An 18754-nucleotide genomic window follows, 5' to 3' on the forward strand; every position below is an offset into this window, starting at 1 on the left:
AGAACCCAAACTAAGACAGACATTTTTGCAACAACTGGAGACATTGACAAGAGGGCTATAGCCTAGATAATGTTATTGTATTCTTGACTGTGATAATGGTACTGTGGCTATGTCCTTGCTCTAGAGAGATTCATGCTGAAGTATATAGGGGCAAAGTATGATTTTGTAACTTATTTTCAGATGGTTTATCAGGAAAAATGGAGAGAGAAAAAATATAGAGACATATTTACAAGGGTGAATCAAGGTGAAGAGTATATGGGAATTCATTTCACTCTGCTTTCAAATTTTTGATAAATTCAAAATATTTCAAAATAAAAAGTTGGGAAAAGATGCAAAAGTTTCTGTGGACCCTAAGGTGAACACAAAATTTACTTGTGAGGGGAAAAAAAAAAAAAAAAAAAGGCTGGCAGCCTGCCCAGGATCGCATGGCCAAAAAAAGAAAAAAAGGCATGGGAAGAAATGAAGGATCATGCAGTTGCCTCTGCATATAATTTTTAGGTGGGAAAGTTTCTTGAACATGACCAATTTTAAGGCCAAAGTGACTCAGTTAATTAATTGGGCTGGTTAAACCTGAATTGGCCTAATTTAGCTTTCCACTGTGGAGCAGAAATGAGTGCTCATGAAGGAGGGTAATGTAGGCATAAGAGCTAAGAGTGAGAGTTATGCACAGAAAGAAAAAGACAGAATAATGAACACAGTTACATAAAGAGTGAATCCTAAATATCTGAGCCTATTTTGTGATCAGTTCTGAATTTGTCTTAAGGGATAGCTTCTTGAGTCTTACAACTTCTCATCTTTCTTCTGCTTTAATTAGACCTTGAGAATTTTCTTGACTCACGCATCCTGATCTTTCCCAGGGGAGCAACTAAGATGAGTTTGAGTTAATGGATTAAAACAATGTCCAAGGGTGATATGACAGACAAGTGTAGTCATGAGAAGAAGCAACAGTTAAAAGCTTAAGTGTTAGGAAGTGTACCTTGGTCCTGAACAAGTGAGTGTCTCAAAGAACATCATCCCAAGTTTTCAACAAAATGTCTGAGATAAAAATTTAGTTCTTAATCATTAGATGATTAAATTTGCACCCCTAAAATTATAGAAAATAAATGTACATTTTTTGTGAAATGTGTTCCTAAGTGTTAACAAATTTTGTTAGCATTGTGCTATTTTGCATACACTATTTTTAAAGGATGTTTGAAAATGTAAGAAAATTGGATTTACTCAATGTATTAGCTATTTTATTATTGGTTTTACATAAAATATTGAAATGCTTAGGGACATTTTGTGCTTTGTATTTGTAATTTCAGCTTGCATTGTGTTTCAAACATTTCAGAGGGTCAAGTATATCAAATTAATAATATTTCTTACAACCGAAGATAATTTAAGAAATACAGTGTTAAATGTTCAGGGAATTGCATCTGTCAGTTGTTTCTTTGATTTCCTGCACAGCTGAGTTCTAACCATCCAAGTAAGCTGATTCTTCTCCCACTTCCATGGCCAACTCTGCTGCAGTGATCTCTTGTTCTCAATTTCCTGGAGCTCTGACCCTCTGCACTGCTCAGGGGGAAACCTTGTGTGGTTGGTCTTCCTTTCAATATGTGCCTCACCTTCCCTACTATATGCAATGAGTTTTCCTGGACCTCTAAGGGCTAAATAAGTATCACTGACTGACACATACATGCCCATTACTATTTCTCTAGAAGCTGGAAATTCCTCCCTCAGTACCATCTCAGGAATGTCTATAAAGTAGTTTTTAACTTTCTCCCACTACCTCCAAACTTCTAGGCCAATCAGAGTTTTTGGCCTGAAAGAGACAGGGAAATCAAGTATGTAAGTAATAGAGACCAGAATGGATAAGAATCTTTAGGGGGAAAAAAATCTTTATTCTTTTTCCCATAAAGACAAGAATTTAGTGCCTTTCCTTGCTGAGCTATGAACACATGGATTTCACCAGAAGTGCTGTCTCTAATCACCAGCATCTGAGATGTTTCCTGCATCCTATTCACATGCAGGGGCTTCTGGAAGGAGTCACGACAAAGGCTTCCTCTTTAATATTCTTCAGAAAATGGATAATTAGGGTGGCCAATAGCACTAGAATAAGAACAAAAAATGCATAATGTAGATTAAAAGACTATTTCAGTAACAACAGAGCTTTCTAAGAAGTTGGCATTAGTATGAAAGTTAAACATCTTTTTTCCTGGCTGCTTGTAAAGTCTGCCTTTCATAAGCATGACTTTATAATAAATGTTTTTAGAAAATACTAATTAAACAATTACAATTATATTCCCATGCCTGGAACTTAATACACAGATGCAAATCTACAAATATATTGCCCTTAGCTACATCTGTCAACAAAGCAAAGAGATGTCCTGTGTGTTTTCATTAGAATTCTAAGTGAAAGCGGAAACCGATTCTGCCTTGCTTTGAACAGCAATAAGTCCAGGTTCATGGTTAAACTAATAAATATTTTAGGGTGATGCAAATTGTGGTTAGCAATTTTACTCCACTTCATTAATTCATTTCCTACCACAGGCCGAATATTGCATTACTCAGAAATGGATACAATGACATATATAAGATATTATACCATCTCCAAGGAGCTTCCTACATAGTGAGATCCCTATGTATAACAACAGAAAGTATAAAGCGATGGAAAATGATTAATTATAAGTAAAATATTTAATTAATTATTGAATTACTGATAGCTTCCCACTTTTCCTTTCTCTTTGCATCATTTCTGTTTTTTCTCTAATTTTCAGTATACTAATAAAAATATTGCCAATGATAATAAAATAGCTACCCATTTTTGAGTACTAACGATGTGTCATTGTGCTAGTCCCTTTTCACACATGATCACATTATTTCTGCTATGAGTTAAAACACCTACAGCAGAAGGAAACACTTCCTGGCTTTCCCTCATTTACAAGGAATGTCCTTTCTCAGAGTCCTATAATTTAGAGCAAGTAGGAATAGCGAAGAACTTCTGTTGGCTAAAAATGGTCTCCAACATTGAGGTTTTGTCTACACACTCTTTTCTTTGTTTTAATCTCTCTTCTCTTAACCTTTTTCATTCTTTGCATTGAGAGCTCCATATCTCAGAAAATCAAAGCCATAGGTTCTTATACAAAGGCCATTCTTTCCAGAGATAAGTGCAGTGTTTGGGTCCTGAACAAACATGGGATGAAAAGATAGGCAGAGATTTGAAAACTATTAAGACCTAAATTTACAAGGTCTAGTGGAAGTGATGGAAATCTCTGGCTTGGACCAGAGAGCTAATGAAGATGCTTTACTTGAGCAGGTTTGAGGAATTGAACAGGTTTAGGGGAAGACAATGACAAAAACAGTTTTGGACACATTTCATTAAGTGATGTCTTTAATAGCCAAAGTATGTGTCCAGTACTATGTTACAGAGATGAGAGGCCTACACAGAAGAGGTAAAATCATCAATGATGTTGGTTTTCTCTCGAAAGTATATGAAATGAGGAGAGCAGAGTACGGGTGAATGTTCAAGCTGACCCTGGGTCCCTCACACCCTTTTCCTGATTCAGTGAACAGAACTTCGGGGTGAACACATTCTGAGAGTTTCAGGTAAGCTCATGTCTCATCCCTTCCTAAAACTGGCCACTATCTTCTGGTATTGACCTACATTTTAACATCCCTCCTACTTTACTCATCTGAAAATTAATTGAGCAAATATCTTTACCAACAATACTTACTATTCACCGAACAATACTTACTATTCAGCATTAAAATAGCGAACATTGCGGTTTAGGCCATCTAGGACTTTCATGTCCTCTGAAGTCAACTGGAATTCAAAAACCTACCAAGAGAAAGAAAGAAATTTTAAATTACTTTTAAATATAATTTCCAATCTTGGAAAATCCAAGCGAATCATCAGTATAACCAACAATATGGCTAGGTACAAAAATCAATGAACAAAATCAGTGAATTTTCCAAATACTAAACTAAAACAGAAGAAAAGATTCCATTTATACTAGCCTAGTAAGAAGTATCAATGACTGTAGACTTATTGGCAAGACATTTGCATGCTAGATAATGGGAAATTAATCTGATAAAAATTCAGTCATCTTCCACCTCAGTGAAATTTCTAGGGGTCCAGTGGTGTGGGAAAAGTCAAGATATTCCTTCTAAAATGAAGAATAAATTGTTACATACAACTAAAAATGAAGTACAATGCCTGGTGGGCCTTTTTGGATTTTGGAGGCAACATATCCCTTATTTGGGTGTGCTTCTCCGGTCTATTTACCAAGTGCCTTGAAAAGCTGCTAGTCTTGAGCGAGGCCCAGAAGAACAGAAGGATCTGCCACATGGTCAGACTGCCATGCAAGTCAATCTGCCAATTGGGCTATATGATCTGGCTGATCCAATAGTTCTTGAAGTGTCAGTGGCAGATAGAGATACTGTTTGGAGTCTTTGGCAGGCCCCTGTTAATGAATCACCAATTTTGGAGCAAAGCTCTGCCATCTTCTGCAGATAACTACTCTCCTTTTGAGAAATAGCTTTTGTCTTTTTCTGAGCCACAGTAGAGACTGAGTGCTTAACCCATGTGACATCAAGTCACCATGGGGCCTGTCTTAGGCTGGATTCTGTGGAGGAGCAAAACCAGTGAAGTGTATATATATATCTAAATATATGTACAGAGAGATTTACTTCAAGGAAATGGCTCACATAGTTGTGGAGGCTAGGGAGTCCCAAATCCGTAGGTCAGCAGCAGGCTGGAGGCTTCTCATGACTCACAATGCTGTAAGGGCTAATGAACTGCAAATCAGCAGGTTAGATGGCAGGCTGCTGGCTCACAGGGATGTGGGAGGTAGCAAATCCTAAAATCTGCAGGTCAGATGGCTGGCTGCTGGCTCACATCCCAAGAATTGGAGGTCAGAGGATGATGAGTTGGATGTAGGATCCAGAAAAGTGAGCTTTGCCAGAACATTTATATGTATTGGATGCAGGCACCTCTCATGAAACTCCCCTTCCAAGTCATTGGCTACTCACAACAGATCACATTATGGATGGTGATTTCATCATATCTGCCAAATCACTGAGAATCATGGACCAGCCAAGTTGACATATAACCTTAACCATCATACTGCCTGAGCTGCTGATCATGAACTGGGTGTTGTCTGACCCACAGAGTCATAAAATCGGATGTACACCTCAGCATTCCATCTTTAAATGGAAGTGATATATACGAGATCAGGCTCGAGCAGGAACTGAAGGCACAAATATGGACATAAGGAAGTGGTCGAAATTCTCAGGGAGCCCCCAGAAAGGGGCTGCATTGCTGCCACTGTCCACTTCTGTGTGGTGCCTGCATATCATGCAGAACCATTTATAAACCAGGCACGAGAGTTCTCTTCCTCAGTCAACTCCTCATGAGGCCTTAGGTGCACACTGGGAGAAGGAAGGTAGTGTGACAGTACTGGGGACAATGAGGATTTTGGCCACTTCCTGATGTCACATATTTGTGCCTTCAGGTCCTGCTCAAGACCAATCTTGTATATACCACTTCCATTTAAAGATGGAATGCTGAGGTGCACATCCAATTTTATGACTCTGTGGGTCAGACAACACCCAGTTCATGATGGTGCAGGGAAATCCCACCAGTGGGCAGAACTTCAAGCAATGTACTTCGTTGTTTATTTTGCTTGTAAGGAGAGACAGTCAGATGTGTGATTATATATTAATTCCTGGGCTGTGGCCAATGGTTTGGCTGGGTGGTAAGAGACTTGGAAGGAACTTGATTGGGAAATTGGTGACAAGGAGGTATGGGGAAGAGTTATGTGGATAGATCTCTCTGAATGGGACAAAGAAGTGAAGATGTTTGTGTCTCATATGAATGCTCACTGTCTTAGTTATCTAGTACTGCTATAACAGAAATACCACATGTGGATGGCTTTAACAAACAGAAATTTATTCTCTCACAGTCTAGGAGGTTAGAAGTTCGAATTCACGGTGTCAGCTTCAGGGGAAGGCTTTCTTTCTGTGTTGGCTCTGGGGGAAGGTCCCTGTCATCAATCTTCCCCTGGTCTAGGAGCTTCTCTGTGCAGGGACCCCAGGTCCAAAGCACACTCTCCCTTCTTGGTTCTTCATTCTTGGTGATAGGAGGTCCTTCTGTCTCTCTGCTCTCTTCTCTCTTTTATAACTCAAAAGAGATTGACTCAAGATACAACCTGATCTTGTGGTTCAGTCCTGCTCATTAACATAACTATCTCTAATCCTGACTCATTAACATCATAGAGGTAGGATTTACAACACATAGGAAAATCACATCAGATGATGAAATGATGGACAATCACCCAATACTAGGAGTCGTGGCCTAAGCAAGTTAATACACATTTTTGGGCAACACAATTCAATCCATGGCACTCACCAAATGATGACCTCGGCAGAGGAGGATTTTTACAATCAACTGGATAATATGACATGTTCTGTGGCTATGAGGCAGCCTCTTTCTCCAGCCACTCTTGTCATTGCCCAATGGGCTCATGAAAAATGTGGCCATGATGGGAGGGATGGAGGTTATGCATGGGCTCAGCTACATGGACTTCCACTCACCAAGGCTGACTTGGCTATAGCCACTACTGAGTGCCCAATCTGCCAGCAGCAGAGACCAACACTGACTCCCCCATATGGCACTATTGCTAGAGGCGATTAGCCAGCAACCTGGTGGCAGGTGGATTACATTGGACGACTTCCATCATGGGAAGAGCAGCATTTTGTTCTTACTGGAATAGACGTTTACTCTGGATAGAGATGTGCCTTCCCTGCATGCAGTGCTTCTGTCAAAATTACCCTCTGTGTACTTACTGAATGCCTTATCCCCCATTATGATTCTCACACAGCATTTCCTTGAATCAAGGAACTCATTTCACAGCAAATAAAGTTCAGCAATTGGTTCCTGCTCATGGAACTCACTGGTCTTACCATGTTTCCCATCATCCTCAACCTGCTGGCTTTATAGAACAGTGGAATGGTCTTCTAAAGACACAACTACAGCACCAGCTAAGTGGCAATATCTTGCAGGGTTGGGGCAATGTTTTCCAGGAGACTGTATATGCTCTAAACCAGCGTCCAGTATATGGTGTTGGTTCTCCTGTAGTCAGGATTCATGAGTCCAGGAACCAAAGGTGGGAAATGGGAGTGGCACCACTCACTATTACCCCTAGTGACCCACTCACAAAATTTTTGCTTTCTGTCTCCATGACCCTATATATACGTGTGTGTGTATTTTATATACATATATGTATATACATATACGTGTGTGTGTACATATATATATATATATATATATATATATATATATATATATAGCGCTTGGTAAAGCAGAGGGTCAGGAAAAAGAGGAAAACCCTTAATGATATGTATCAACACAGTGGCTGCAACAATGGGCTCAAGCACAACAACAATTGTTTAAGGATGGCACCGGACCAGGCAGTGCTTCGTTCTGTTGTACTTAGGGTTGCTATGGGATGGAACCAAGTCAATGGCACCTAACAACAACAACAACATACATATATAAAATATATTTATTTTCTTCTCTCTCTTATTCCATTACTTATTATAAATTATTAGATGTAAACAGGGCTAGCGCGTTTTTGGTTGTACGCATGTTGGTTGTATCATATTAGGTGCAAGTATGACTTTATAATTGTCTTTATTTAGAGATGTTTTAAGGTTTAAGGTGATGTGTACAGGTGCCAAGTTGACAAGGGGTGGACTGTGATGGTTAAGGCTGTCAGCTTGGCTAGGCCATGATTCTCAGTGACTCTTAGTTTGGCAGATATTATATAATCATCCACCATTTTGTGATCTGATGTGAGCAGCCAATCAGTTGAAAAGGGAGCCTGCTTGAGGGTGTGACTTGCATCCAATATATGTAGACATTCTGGCAAAGCTCACCCTCTCTGGATCCTACATCCGACTAGTCATCCTCTGACCTCTGGTTCCTGGGACATGAGCCAGAGCCTGCCACCTGATTTTGGATTCACCAACTCCTGTAGCCCTGTGAGCCAGCAGCCTACCTCCTGGCCTGTAGATTTTGGTTCAACAGGCCTATGGGACCACGTGAGTCAAGAGAAGCCTCCAGCCTGCCACTTGCCCTTGGATTTGGGACTTGCCAGCCTCCACAATTGCATGAGTTTTTTCCTTGAAATAAATCTCTTTCTACATATTTATATATATATGCTTCACTGGTTTTGCTCCTCTAGAGAACCCAGCCTAAGACAGGTGGTGTCTCTAGGAGCCTTACATAACTCTTCTCTGGGTTCTGGAGAACCATACCTTCATCCATGGTGTCAAAGGACATCACAAGTAAAATTAAGAAGAAAATGAGGCACTCACAGGTAAAACTAGCTAAACATGTATGGAAATAAGTCATCATAAATGAGAATCTATAGGTATAAAACACAGCAAAACAAACCCACTAAGATTATTAATATTGGCATTCATAGACTGTAAAATAACTATGTTGCTATATTTAAAAAATATTCACACAAACAAGAAACTATATAATGATTAAGAAAATTATATAGAATTTTTAGACATAGAAATTTGATATTGAAAACACAAAGGACAGTTTTATTAGTATATTAGAAGTGGCTAACAAACTCATGAAAAGAAACTTGTGATCATTAGCCATTAAAAAAAAAAAAACCTGTTGCTGTCAAGTCAATTCCAACTCATAGCGACCCTACAGGACAGAGTAAAACCTCCACATAGGGTTTCCAAGGAGTGGATGGTGAATTCGAAATGCCGACCTTTTGGTTAGCAGCCTGAGCTTTTAACCACATTAGTCATTAGAGAGATGCAAATCAATACTACAATGAGGTACCATCTCACCCCTGCAAAAATACCACCGTTAAAACAAACAAACAGAAAACAACAAATGTTGGCAAAGATTTGAGGGATTGGAACACTTAGCCACTGCTGGTCTGATTATAAAATGATACAACCACTATGGAAAATGGTATGGCACTTTCTCAAGGAGGTAGAAATAAAAATACTTTATGATGCAGCAATCCCGCTTCTAGGTATATTCTCTAGAGATCTAATAAAAGAGACGTGGACAGACATATGCACACCTATGGTCAATACAGCAATATTCACAATAGCAAAAAGATGGAAATAAGCTAACTGTCCAAAGATGGATGAATGGTTAAACAAAATGTGGTACATACATACAATGGAATACTACATAGCCATAAAGAATAATGATGAGTCCTCTTATATCTTATATCATAGACCAATATGAAAGACAATATGCCAATTAATATAAGCCAAAAAAGAACAAATATTGTATAATTGCTTTTTATAAGAAGATGAGAATAAATATATACATACAAAGAGAGACCAATGCTCACTGGTGGTTACTAGAGATGAGTGGAAAGTGGGATAGTGAGAAGTACTCTCAAGATAGTAGGCACTTGTTATTTTTAGTGTTGGTAATCATAGCATCGAATGTGGGTGAAGTGCACACAACTTGACAAAGGTAAAAGATGTCACTGAAGTGCACAAGAGAAAAGTATGTTTTTGATAAAGGATATGACAAATATATTTTTGAAACAACACCAACAACAACCAGAAAATATGTGTGTAGTTACACAAATATGAATATAGGCATATATGTGTATGGGTATGAATATATGGGTACATATGTGTGTGTGCACAGATGTATCTATAGGAATATGTACATACAGGTATGTGGGTGCATGAATGTATATTCCTATATATAATAAACCACATAGGAGACACAGTTACAGATACTCCTTAGACTTAAACACCTTGTAAAATTAGTTTTCTCGATTTGAAGGCTTAGGACCATAGTCTCGTGGGACAACTCAGTTAATTGTCATAATATAAGTGTTTGTTCTGCATCCCAATGTGGTGAGTAGTGTCTGGGGTCTCAGAAGTTAGTGAGCAACCATCTAACATACATCTATTGGTCTCTAGTTATCTGGGACAAAAGAGAAAGAAGGAAACTAAAGACTCATAGAAAAAACTAGTCTATAGGCCTAATAGCCTGTATGAACCATGGTCTCATCTACCCTGTGACCAGAAGAACTAGACGGTTGTTGGCTACCACTACCGACCATTCTGATCAGGGCCATAATAGATGGATCTTGACAGAAGGGGAGAAACGTGTGGAAAAGAACTCAAGTTCTTCAAAAGTCCAGACTTACTGGACCAGTTGAGACTAGAAGACTCCCCAAGACTATTACCCTGAGATAATCTTTAAACTGAAATTATCCCTTGAGGTCACCTTTTAGCTAAATAACAAATTGGCTTATAGATAAAGAATACCACCCATAAGTAATGAGCTCTTTTTAAACAATATCTATATGAAATCAAATGCTTAAAATTACACTAAAGTAAAGATGAGAAGGTAACAGGGTAGGGAACCTAGAGTACTGGAAATAGTACAACCAGAACAGATGAATGAGAATGATGACGCATTGTGAAAATCTCTCCAATATCAGTGAATAATTTGTATAGAAATTGTTAAATGGGAACCTGAATTGCTGTGTAAACTTGCACTCATACACAATAAAATATTATTTAAAAAATAGTATATTAGACACAGATGAAGAGAAGTCAACTGGAATATAGAGGTGAAGAATTTATCCAAAATGTCATAAAAAGAAACCAGCCACAGACAGGAAAATAAAAAATGCTGAGAGACATACAGGGTAGAGTGTAAAGTTCTAGCTCATGTCTAATCAGAGTCACAGAAAGAGGAGTGAGACTGAATGGTACAGAGGAAACATTCAAACTAACTTTCAACTGTCTAGAAGTTATTAAAAACACCCATCAAAATATTCAAGAAGTTAATGAATATAAGGCAAAACAAAATGACAAAAACATCATTAGCCATTTCTAGATATAATATATTGAAACTGCAGAACAATACAGAGAAAAAGGAGATCTTAAAAGAAATTGGAGTAGAAACAAAGGAGCAGATGCCCTTTATCACCACTCTTATTCAACATTGTGCTGGAGGTCCTAGACAGAGCGATTAGGCTAGAAAAAGACATAAAGGGCATCCAGATTGGTAGGGAAGAAGTAAAAGTATCTCTATTTGCAGATGATATGATCTTATATACAGAAAACCCTAAAGAATCCACAAGAAAACTACTAGAACTAATAGAAGATTTCAACGAAGTATCAGAATACAAGATAAACACACAAAAATCAGTTGGATTCCTTTACACTAACAAAGAGAACTTCAAAGAGGAAATCACCAAATCAACACCATTTACAATAGCCCCCAAGAAGATAAAATACTTAGGAATAAATCTAACCAGAGATGTAAAAGACCCATATAATGAAAACTACAAGACACTACTGTAAGAAACCAAGAGAGCTGAATAAGTGGGAAAACATACCTTGCTCGTGGATAGGAAGACTCAGCATTGTGAAAATGTCAATTCTACCCAAAGCGATCTACAGATACAATGCAATCCCGATCCAAATTCCAAACGGCAAATTTTAATGAGACAAAGAAACAAATCACCAACTTCATATGGAAAAGGAAGGGTCCCCAGATAAGTAAAGCATTACTCAAGAAGAAGAACAAAGTGGGAGGCCTCACACTACCTGATCTTAGAACCTATCATACTGCCACGGTAGTCAAAATAGCCTGGTACTGGCACAACAACAGATATATAGACCAATGGAACAGAATTGAGAATCCAGACATAAATTCATCCACCTACCAGCAGCTGATTTTGACAAAAGCCCAAAGTCCATTAATTGGGGAAAAGACAGTCTCTTTAAAGAATGGTGTCGGAATAACTGGATATCCATCTGCAAAAAACTGAAACAAGACCCATACCTCACACCATACACAAAAACTAACTCAAAATGGATCAAAGACCTAAATATAAAATCAAAAAATGATAAAGATCATGGAAGAAAAAATAGGGACAATGCTAGGAGCCCTAATACATGGTATAAACAGAATAAAAATCATAAGTAACAATGCACAAACAGTAGGACAGAAACTAGATAACTGGGAGCTCCGAAAAATCAAACACTTATGCTCATCAAAAGACTTCACCAAAAGAGTCAAAAGACAAACTACAGACTGGGAAAAAAGTTTTGGCTATGACAAATCCAATCAGCATCTGATCTCTAAAATCTACAAGATACTGCAAAATCTCAATCACAAAAAGACAAATAACCCAATTAAAAAATGGGCAAAGGATATAAACAAGCATTTCGCCAAAGAAGACATTCAGGCGGCTAACAGACACATAAAGAAATGCTCATGATCATTAGCCATTAGAAAAATGCAAATCAAAACTACAATCAGATACCATCTCATCCCAACAAGGTTAGCATTAATCCAAAAAAACACAAAATAATAAATGCTGGAGAGGTTGTGGAGAGACTGGAACACTTATACACTGCTACAGGGTATGTAAGATGGTACAACCACTTTGGAAATCAATTTGGCGCTTCCTTAAAAAGCTGAAAATGGAAATACCATATGATCCATCAATCCCACTCCTTGGAATATATCCTAGAGAAATAAGAGCCCTCACACGAATAGATATATGCACACCCATGTTCACTGCAGCACTGTTCATGATAGCGAAAAGATGGAAACAACCTGGTGCCCATCAACAGATGAATGGATAAACAAATTACGGTATATTCACACAATGGAATACTACCCAACTATAAAGAACAACAATGAATCCGTGAAACATCTTATAACGTGGAGGAATCTGGAAGGCATTATGCTGAGTGAATTTAGTCAGTCACAAAAGGACAAATATTGTATAAGACCACTATGACAAGAACTCAAGAAAAGGTTTAAACACAGAAAAAAACATTCTTTGATGGTTACGAGGGTGGGGAGGGAGAGAGAGAGGGTTATTCACTAACTAGATAGTAGACAAGAATTATCTTAGGTGAAGGGAAGGACAGCACACAGTACGTGGGAAGTCAGCAAAACTGGACTAAACCAAAGCTAAGAACACTTCGAATTCAAACACTTCGAGGGACAGAGTAGCAGGGGCAGGGGTCTGGGGACCATGGTTTCAGGGGACATCTAGGTCAATTGGCATAACAAAGTTTATTAAGAAAATGTTCTGCATCCTACTTTGGTGAGTGGCATCTGGGGTCTTAAAAGCTAGCGAGTGGCCATCTAAGATGCATCAATTGGTCCCAACCCACCTGGAGAAAGGAGAATGAAGAACACCAAAGCCACAAGGAAAGTATTAGCTCAAGAGACAGAAAGGGCCACAAAAACCGGAGACTACATCAGCCTGAGACTAGAAGAACTAGATGGTGCCTGGCTACCACCCTGACAGGGAACAAAACAGAGAGTCCCTGACGGAACAGGAGAAAAGTGGTTTGACTGAGACTGGAGGAACCCCAGAAAGCATGGCCTCTGGACTCTGTGTCAATCCAGAACGAAAACAGTGTCCCACATAAATCTTAGAACTTATTCTCAGATCCCTGTTGTGGGTGGCTAGATGGAATGGGTGATATCACCAGCCCTCAGGCCTCTGATATGGGTGGGTGAGGACCCTATTTAATGGGCAGGGTGGTGTCAAATGTCATGAATCTGCAATTTTCCCTTGGCTGCTGCATTTGAAAATAGGCTTCAGGTATATGCCCTGTTGTCCGATGATAATGAAGACCTACCCTGTTGAATTGGTGCACATAGGTCTAGGCACAGGTGAAGGGCGTTAGAAGTCTATGGACCCCTTACGCCAGTACCTAGGCTAAGTGGCAGTGCCTGCCCTGAGTTACCAGCTTTGGGGGAGGGGTGATTTTTTAAACCCACAAGATTGGTTTGGGTGCAGATAGTCCTGAGTTCCCAGCTTAGGGGGCTTGGCATTAACGAGGGCCTGTGGTGCTGAATCACATACAGGTCTAGGCAGGGGTGAAGGGTGTTACAAGTTCGTGGACCCCTTATGCTAGTGCTAGGCAAAGAGGCAGTACCTGCCCTGAGTTCCAGGCTTAGGGGACGTGGCAATTTTTTGAAGGTACATGACCGGTTTGGGTACAGATAGTACTGAGTTTCCAGCTTAGGGGGCGTGATAATCGTTGAATACTGCCGAACTGGTGTCAGAGCAGAGTGGGAAGGGCGGTGGGTGAGGGGAAAGTGGCACTTCTCCACTGCAAAAGTCTTGGAGGGGAGGGGTTATTTTGACCCCACACAGTAGGTTAGACTTTGCACTCAACTTCCGCAGGTCCAGCACAGCTTCCCCCTGGCTCCGGAGGCTCATGCAGACTCTCTGCCACCCGGTCTCTCCTGACGTGGTGAAACACTTCCCAATTGCTACTGCTTGCCTCAGCCCAAGTGCACTGGCTGGCCCAGCCTGCAGGGTGCCGGCTACCTCGGGACTGGCACTTCTTTATTGCTTCTGAACTGTGTCTCCCTCACCCTGCAACTCAGTCCGACTCCTCAACTTTGTCTTTGATGATCAGGGCTCCTAGATTGTCATATATAATTGATTCAGTTGTTTTTTAGGGTCTCTGTTGTAAGAGGACCTATCTGAAGCATCTGACTATTCTGCCATCTTGGCCCTCCTCTCCTTATTTATTTTGAACTTGGTAAGATGATGCTAAGGTTTTTATAAAAGAACAAAATAGAAAGAATAACCAAGACATTCTTAAAAAAGAAGAAGGAGTGAGAGAATATTTTACCATTCTGGACAGTAAGACCTGTTTTTCAATTTTATCAAGACAATACGGAATGATAAGTAGGACAATTGAATAGAAGAAAGAGGCCAGACGCAGGCTTATGGACATTTGATATATGATAAAATTGGCAAGGAAGATCTTTGGGATACTATGGACTTTTAAATAATTGGTTCTGGGTTATTTGGACATCCATTTAAAAATATACGTACATATATATTTCTATTCTTATTTCACCTAGTACTAAAAATCAATTCCAAGTGAATTATAGACCCAAATTTGGAAGGAAAAACTATAACACTTTGCAAGATAATACAGGAGAATATTGTCAATAAGTCAATGCAGGAAAGGACACAATTATCTGCTACAAAGGAAAGGTATGATGAACTTGACTACATTAAGAGTAAGAACTTTTGTTCATGAAAATATACCCTAACAACAATGAAAAAACAAGGCACAATTTATTAAAAAACCGAAAAAAGACATTCAACAAATATATCTAAGTCTGACCAAAGATTATAATCTGGAATATATAAATGTGGTAGACTGATTATAAAAATGTTCTCAATTCTTCACAACTTCCTGTATCCACACCCTTTGCAATGTGACCCATGTAGTTCCTCCCCTCTACATACAAGAATGATTCTAGCAGCGTTATTCAAATGGCAAAAACAAGAAGACAAATTATCAAAAAACACAAATGCCCCTAACAGTAGTTGAATAATTAAATTATTACATATTCATGAAATGTAAGACTATGCAGAAGTAAAAGTGAACAAACTACAGCTGCTTGCATCACAGGAATGAATCTCACAAACTTAATGTTGGCCAAATGAAACAAATTATGGAGAAATGGAGTGCAATTCCACTTACACAATGTTTTAAAATAGGCAGATTAAAAAGGATATTAAGTGATATACCCTTAAGTAGGAAAACTATGAAAACAGTCAAAGGAACAATTGATTATTACAAGAGTTAGAAGAATGGATAACCCCAGTGGAGGGAGAAATGATCAGTGAGCTTCAGACAGGTGTCATGTGCAATTTCATAACCTGAATGGCACTCAAGTGTTCAGCTTATTTTTATAGTTTTAACTATGGATAATATTTTATACACTCTTATGTTTGTAATACAGCTCACGTTTTAGAAAGTTGTGGCAAGCAAGTTTACTCAATTGACACAATTCTCATACTGACAGCTCCTGCTTGACTTGGAAAGTGTGTATCTTCTCAGATCAAAGTTAAAACTTGTGTCTCTGAAATCAACATTTAAAAGTAATGTTATACCAGTCTGTGTGGCTTGCAATAATTTTTATAGAGCATATATACTCTTACATGTCGGCAATATCTGGGAAGTTATACAGAAAAAGGCCAACAGAGATTGGTATGGAGAGGAAGATTGGGCGATTGGGGACTGAGGGACAGGTTGGGAGACTTAATTTTCCTTCTATATCTTTTATGCAATATAAACTAAAAAAATATTTTATTAACCAGATAACATTTTAGGTTTCCCTAAGAATAGGGTCTATTTCCGTAGTTACTCAGGGAGGAAGAGATTGTTCAGGACCTTGGTCTTCACAATTCAAAGGCCCTGTAGGTTAGATGGGGATCATCCACTGTGTCTGGTTAGGTGGACACATATGGAGAGGGTGTGACTCAGAGCCTTCAAATAGTTCCTGGGGCAAAAGAATCCTAGAGTATTGGAGACTGAAAAATCACCTAATCCAATTACTCTTTTTATAACTGAAGAAAATTATATGCTTTTTGCACAGGGTTACAGACTAAATTGCAGGGAAGGCTAGGCTCCAAATCTCTGATTTCTGTCCAGTCCTTTTCCATCCAGCCATGCTGCCTCTCTGTTGTTGTACACGAAGAAAAAAAAACCCTAGTGAACACATATAAGGCATATGTGCATGGGAAATGCCAGGGAAATCAACATGGCCCTAAGTTGTCTTGAGCCTTACATTGAAGGATATCTGTGAAGGTTATAACTTAGCTTCCCAGATGCCCACAGACCTGCTCATTACCTGCATGTTCTCTTTGATCCTCTCCTCATTGCAACTCTTGGCCAGGACCACGACCCCACGCTGTATCTGGTAGCGAAGGGCAATCAAGCCTGGGGTTCGCTTGTGCTTTTTAGCTAGGGCACCAAGAACTGGATCATCCAAGAGAATGGGTGAGCTCTGGTCCACCCTGGAAGGAAATGCAGAAATGCTGAACACATGAGGCTGAATTTTCACTTTGTCAGGAGGCTTCTGAAACAGACTAAGGTTGTCCCCTCTAGACCAGTCGTTCTCCCAATGTGATCCCTGGACCAGCATCATCTACGTCACATGGGAACGTGTTAGAAATGCAAATTCTAGTGCTTGACCCCTCATGTGTCTGTCAGTTTGTCGTACTGGGGGAGCTTGCATGTTGCTGTGATTCTGGAAGCTATGCCACAGGTATTCAAATACCAGCAGGGTCACCCCTTGTGGACTGGTTTCAGCTGACCTTCCAGACTAAGACAGACTAGGAAGAAGGACCTGGCAGTCTACTTCTGAAAAGAATTAGCCAGTGAAAACCTTATGAATAGCAGCAGAACATTGTCTGACATAGTGCCAGAAGATGACCCCCCAAGTTAGAAGGCACTCAAATGTCCTCATTACCATCTTTTATCTCGGGAAGATCCCAGAGCACTGTAGGCAACCAGAACAATGTCTTTTGACTTGCAGAAATCCAGCAGTTTGTTCTGGTTGAGATAAGGATGACATTCCACCTGTAGAATATCAAGGCAGAAATGGGTCAGATTGTGTGAAAATGTGATATTAAAATGTAAGGGAAATTAAAATGTAAAAGTCAAAGGAGCTGGATAAAAACTCTGTAAAGCTGTATTTGAACTAGAAGTACCAACATGAACTAATGATTTAAAAATTTTTTTTTCTCTCTTTGTTCACTGGAAGAGTCAAAAACAATGATTTCCATAGAAGAAGTACCTCTCCTACCCAATTCCTGACTAGTGCCTTAGTTATCTAGTGCTGCTGTAACAGAAATACCACAAGTGGATGGCTTTGACAGAGAGAAGTTCATTTTCTCACAGTCTAGTAGGCTAGAAGTTCAAATTCAAGTCGTCAGCTCCAGGGGAAGGCTTTCTCTCTCTCTGTCGGTTCAGGAGGAAGGGTCCTTCTCATCAATCTTCCCCTGAACTAGGAGCTTCTCTGTGCAGGAAGCCCAGGACCAAAGGACATGCTCTGTTCCCAGGGCAGCTTTCTTGGTGGTATGAGGTTCCCCTGTCTCTCTGCTTGCTTCTCTCTTTTAAATCTCAAAAGTGATTGACTGAAGACAAAATCCAATCTTGTAGATTGAGCCCTGTCTCATTAACATAACTGCTGCCTATTCTACCTCATTAATATCATAGAGTTAGGATTTACAATACATAGGAAAATCACATCAGACCACAAAATGGTGGACAATCACACAACACTGGGAATCATGGTCTAGCCAAATTGATACACATATTTTGGGGGGATGCAATTCAATCCATGTCAGCTACTAAATACTATTACCTGCCAAAAGGAGAGAAGGATAATTCTGGATCTGGGAGGGGGAAAGAACTTTTTAGCTTTGGACATCAAATTGTGCCAGAGAGCACGAAAGTACTCAAAGACTTATGAGTGCATATGCAAAGGACAAAGGAAACAGTTTGGTAGGTAGGTTTGAGCATCAAAAGGAATAAAGACTACAATAATTTCTAACACATTGAATAAATAAAAATCTCTAAATCCTTAGGAATGAGAGACATACAGAGAGGTAGAGAGAGATAGAGAGAACAATTTGTCCCTATTGAAGATTATTACTGTAATTGTTTTCTCTGAATATCGATAATTAAAGGGTAAGAATTACATACTTATTCTGTCTTATGAGAAATAATTGTAGTTTATCCTGAGTTGATAATTAATATTCTATTTTTATAGAAAAAAGTCAGGTTAAAAAAAGTGTGAAGACCTAGGAATATATCCTAGAGAAATAAGAGTCGTCACTCGAATAGACATATGCACACCTATGTTCATGGCAGCATTGTTCACAATAGCAAAACGATGGAA

At 39.2% G+C, this 18754-nt stretch overlaps 1 protein-coding gene across 1 annotated transcript in view; it reads right to left on the reverse strand.

Moving 5' to 3' along the window:
• Nucleotides 1–2045: 2045 nt before the first annotated feature.
• LOC101342771 (aldo-keto reductase family 1 member C3 homolog) overlaps nucleotides 2046–18754 on the reverse strand; it is a 41443-nt gene continuing 24734 nt past the window's right edge. The window contains exons 6-9 of the mRNA XM_004381227.1: nucleotides 17321–17430; nucleotides 16700–16865; nucleotides 3735–3817; nucleotides 2046–2088 (exon numbers count right to left, since the gene is read on the reverse strand). Of these exons, the coding sequence (XP_004381284.1) occupies nucleotides 2046–2088; nucleotides 3735–3817; nucleotides 16700–16865; nucleotides 17321–17430 (402 nt within the window). The remainder of the gene's footprint in view (nucleotides 2089–3734; nucleotides 3818–16699; nucleotides 16866–17320; nucleotides 17431–18754) is intronic.

This window comes from Trichechus manatus, unplaced genomic scaffold (assembly GCF_000243295.1).
Source record: "Trichechus manatus latirostris isolate Lorelei unplaced genomic scaffold, TriManLat1.0 scaffold00081, whole genome shotgun sequence".
NCBI lineage: Eukaryota > Metazoa > Chordata > Mammalia > Sirenia > Trichechidae > Trichechus > Trichechus manatus.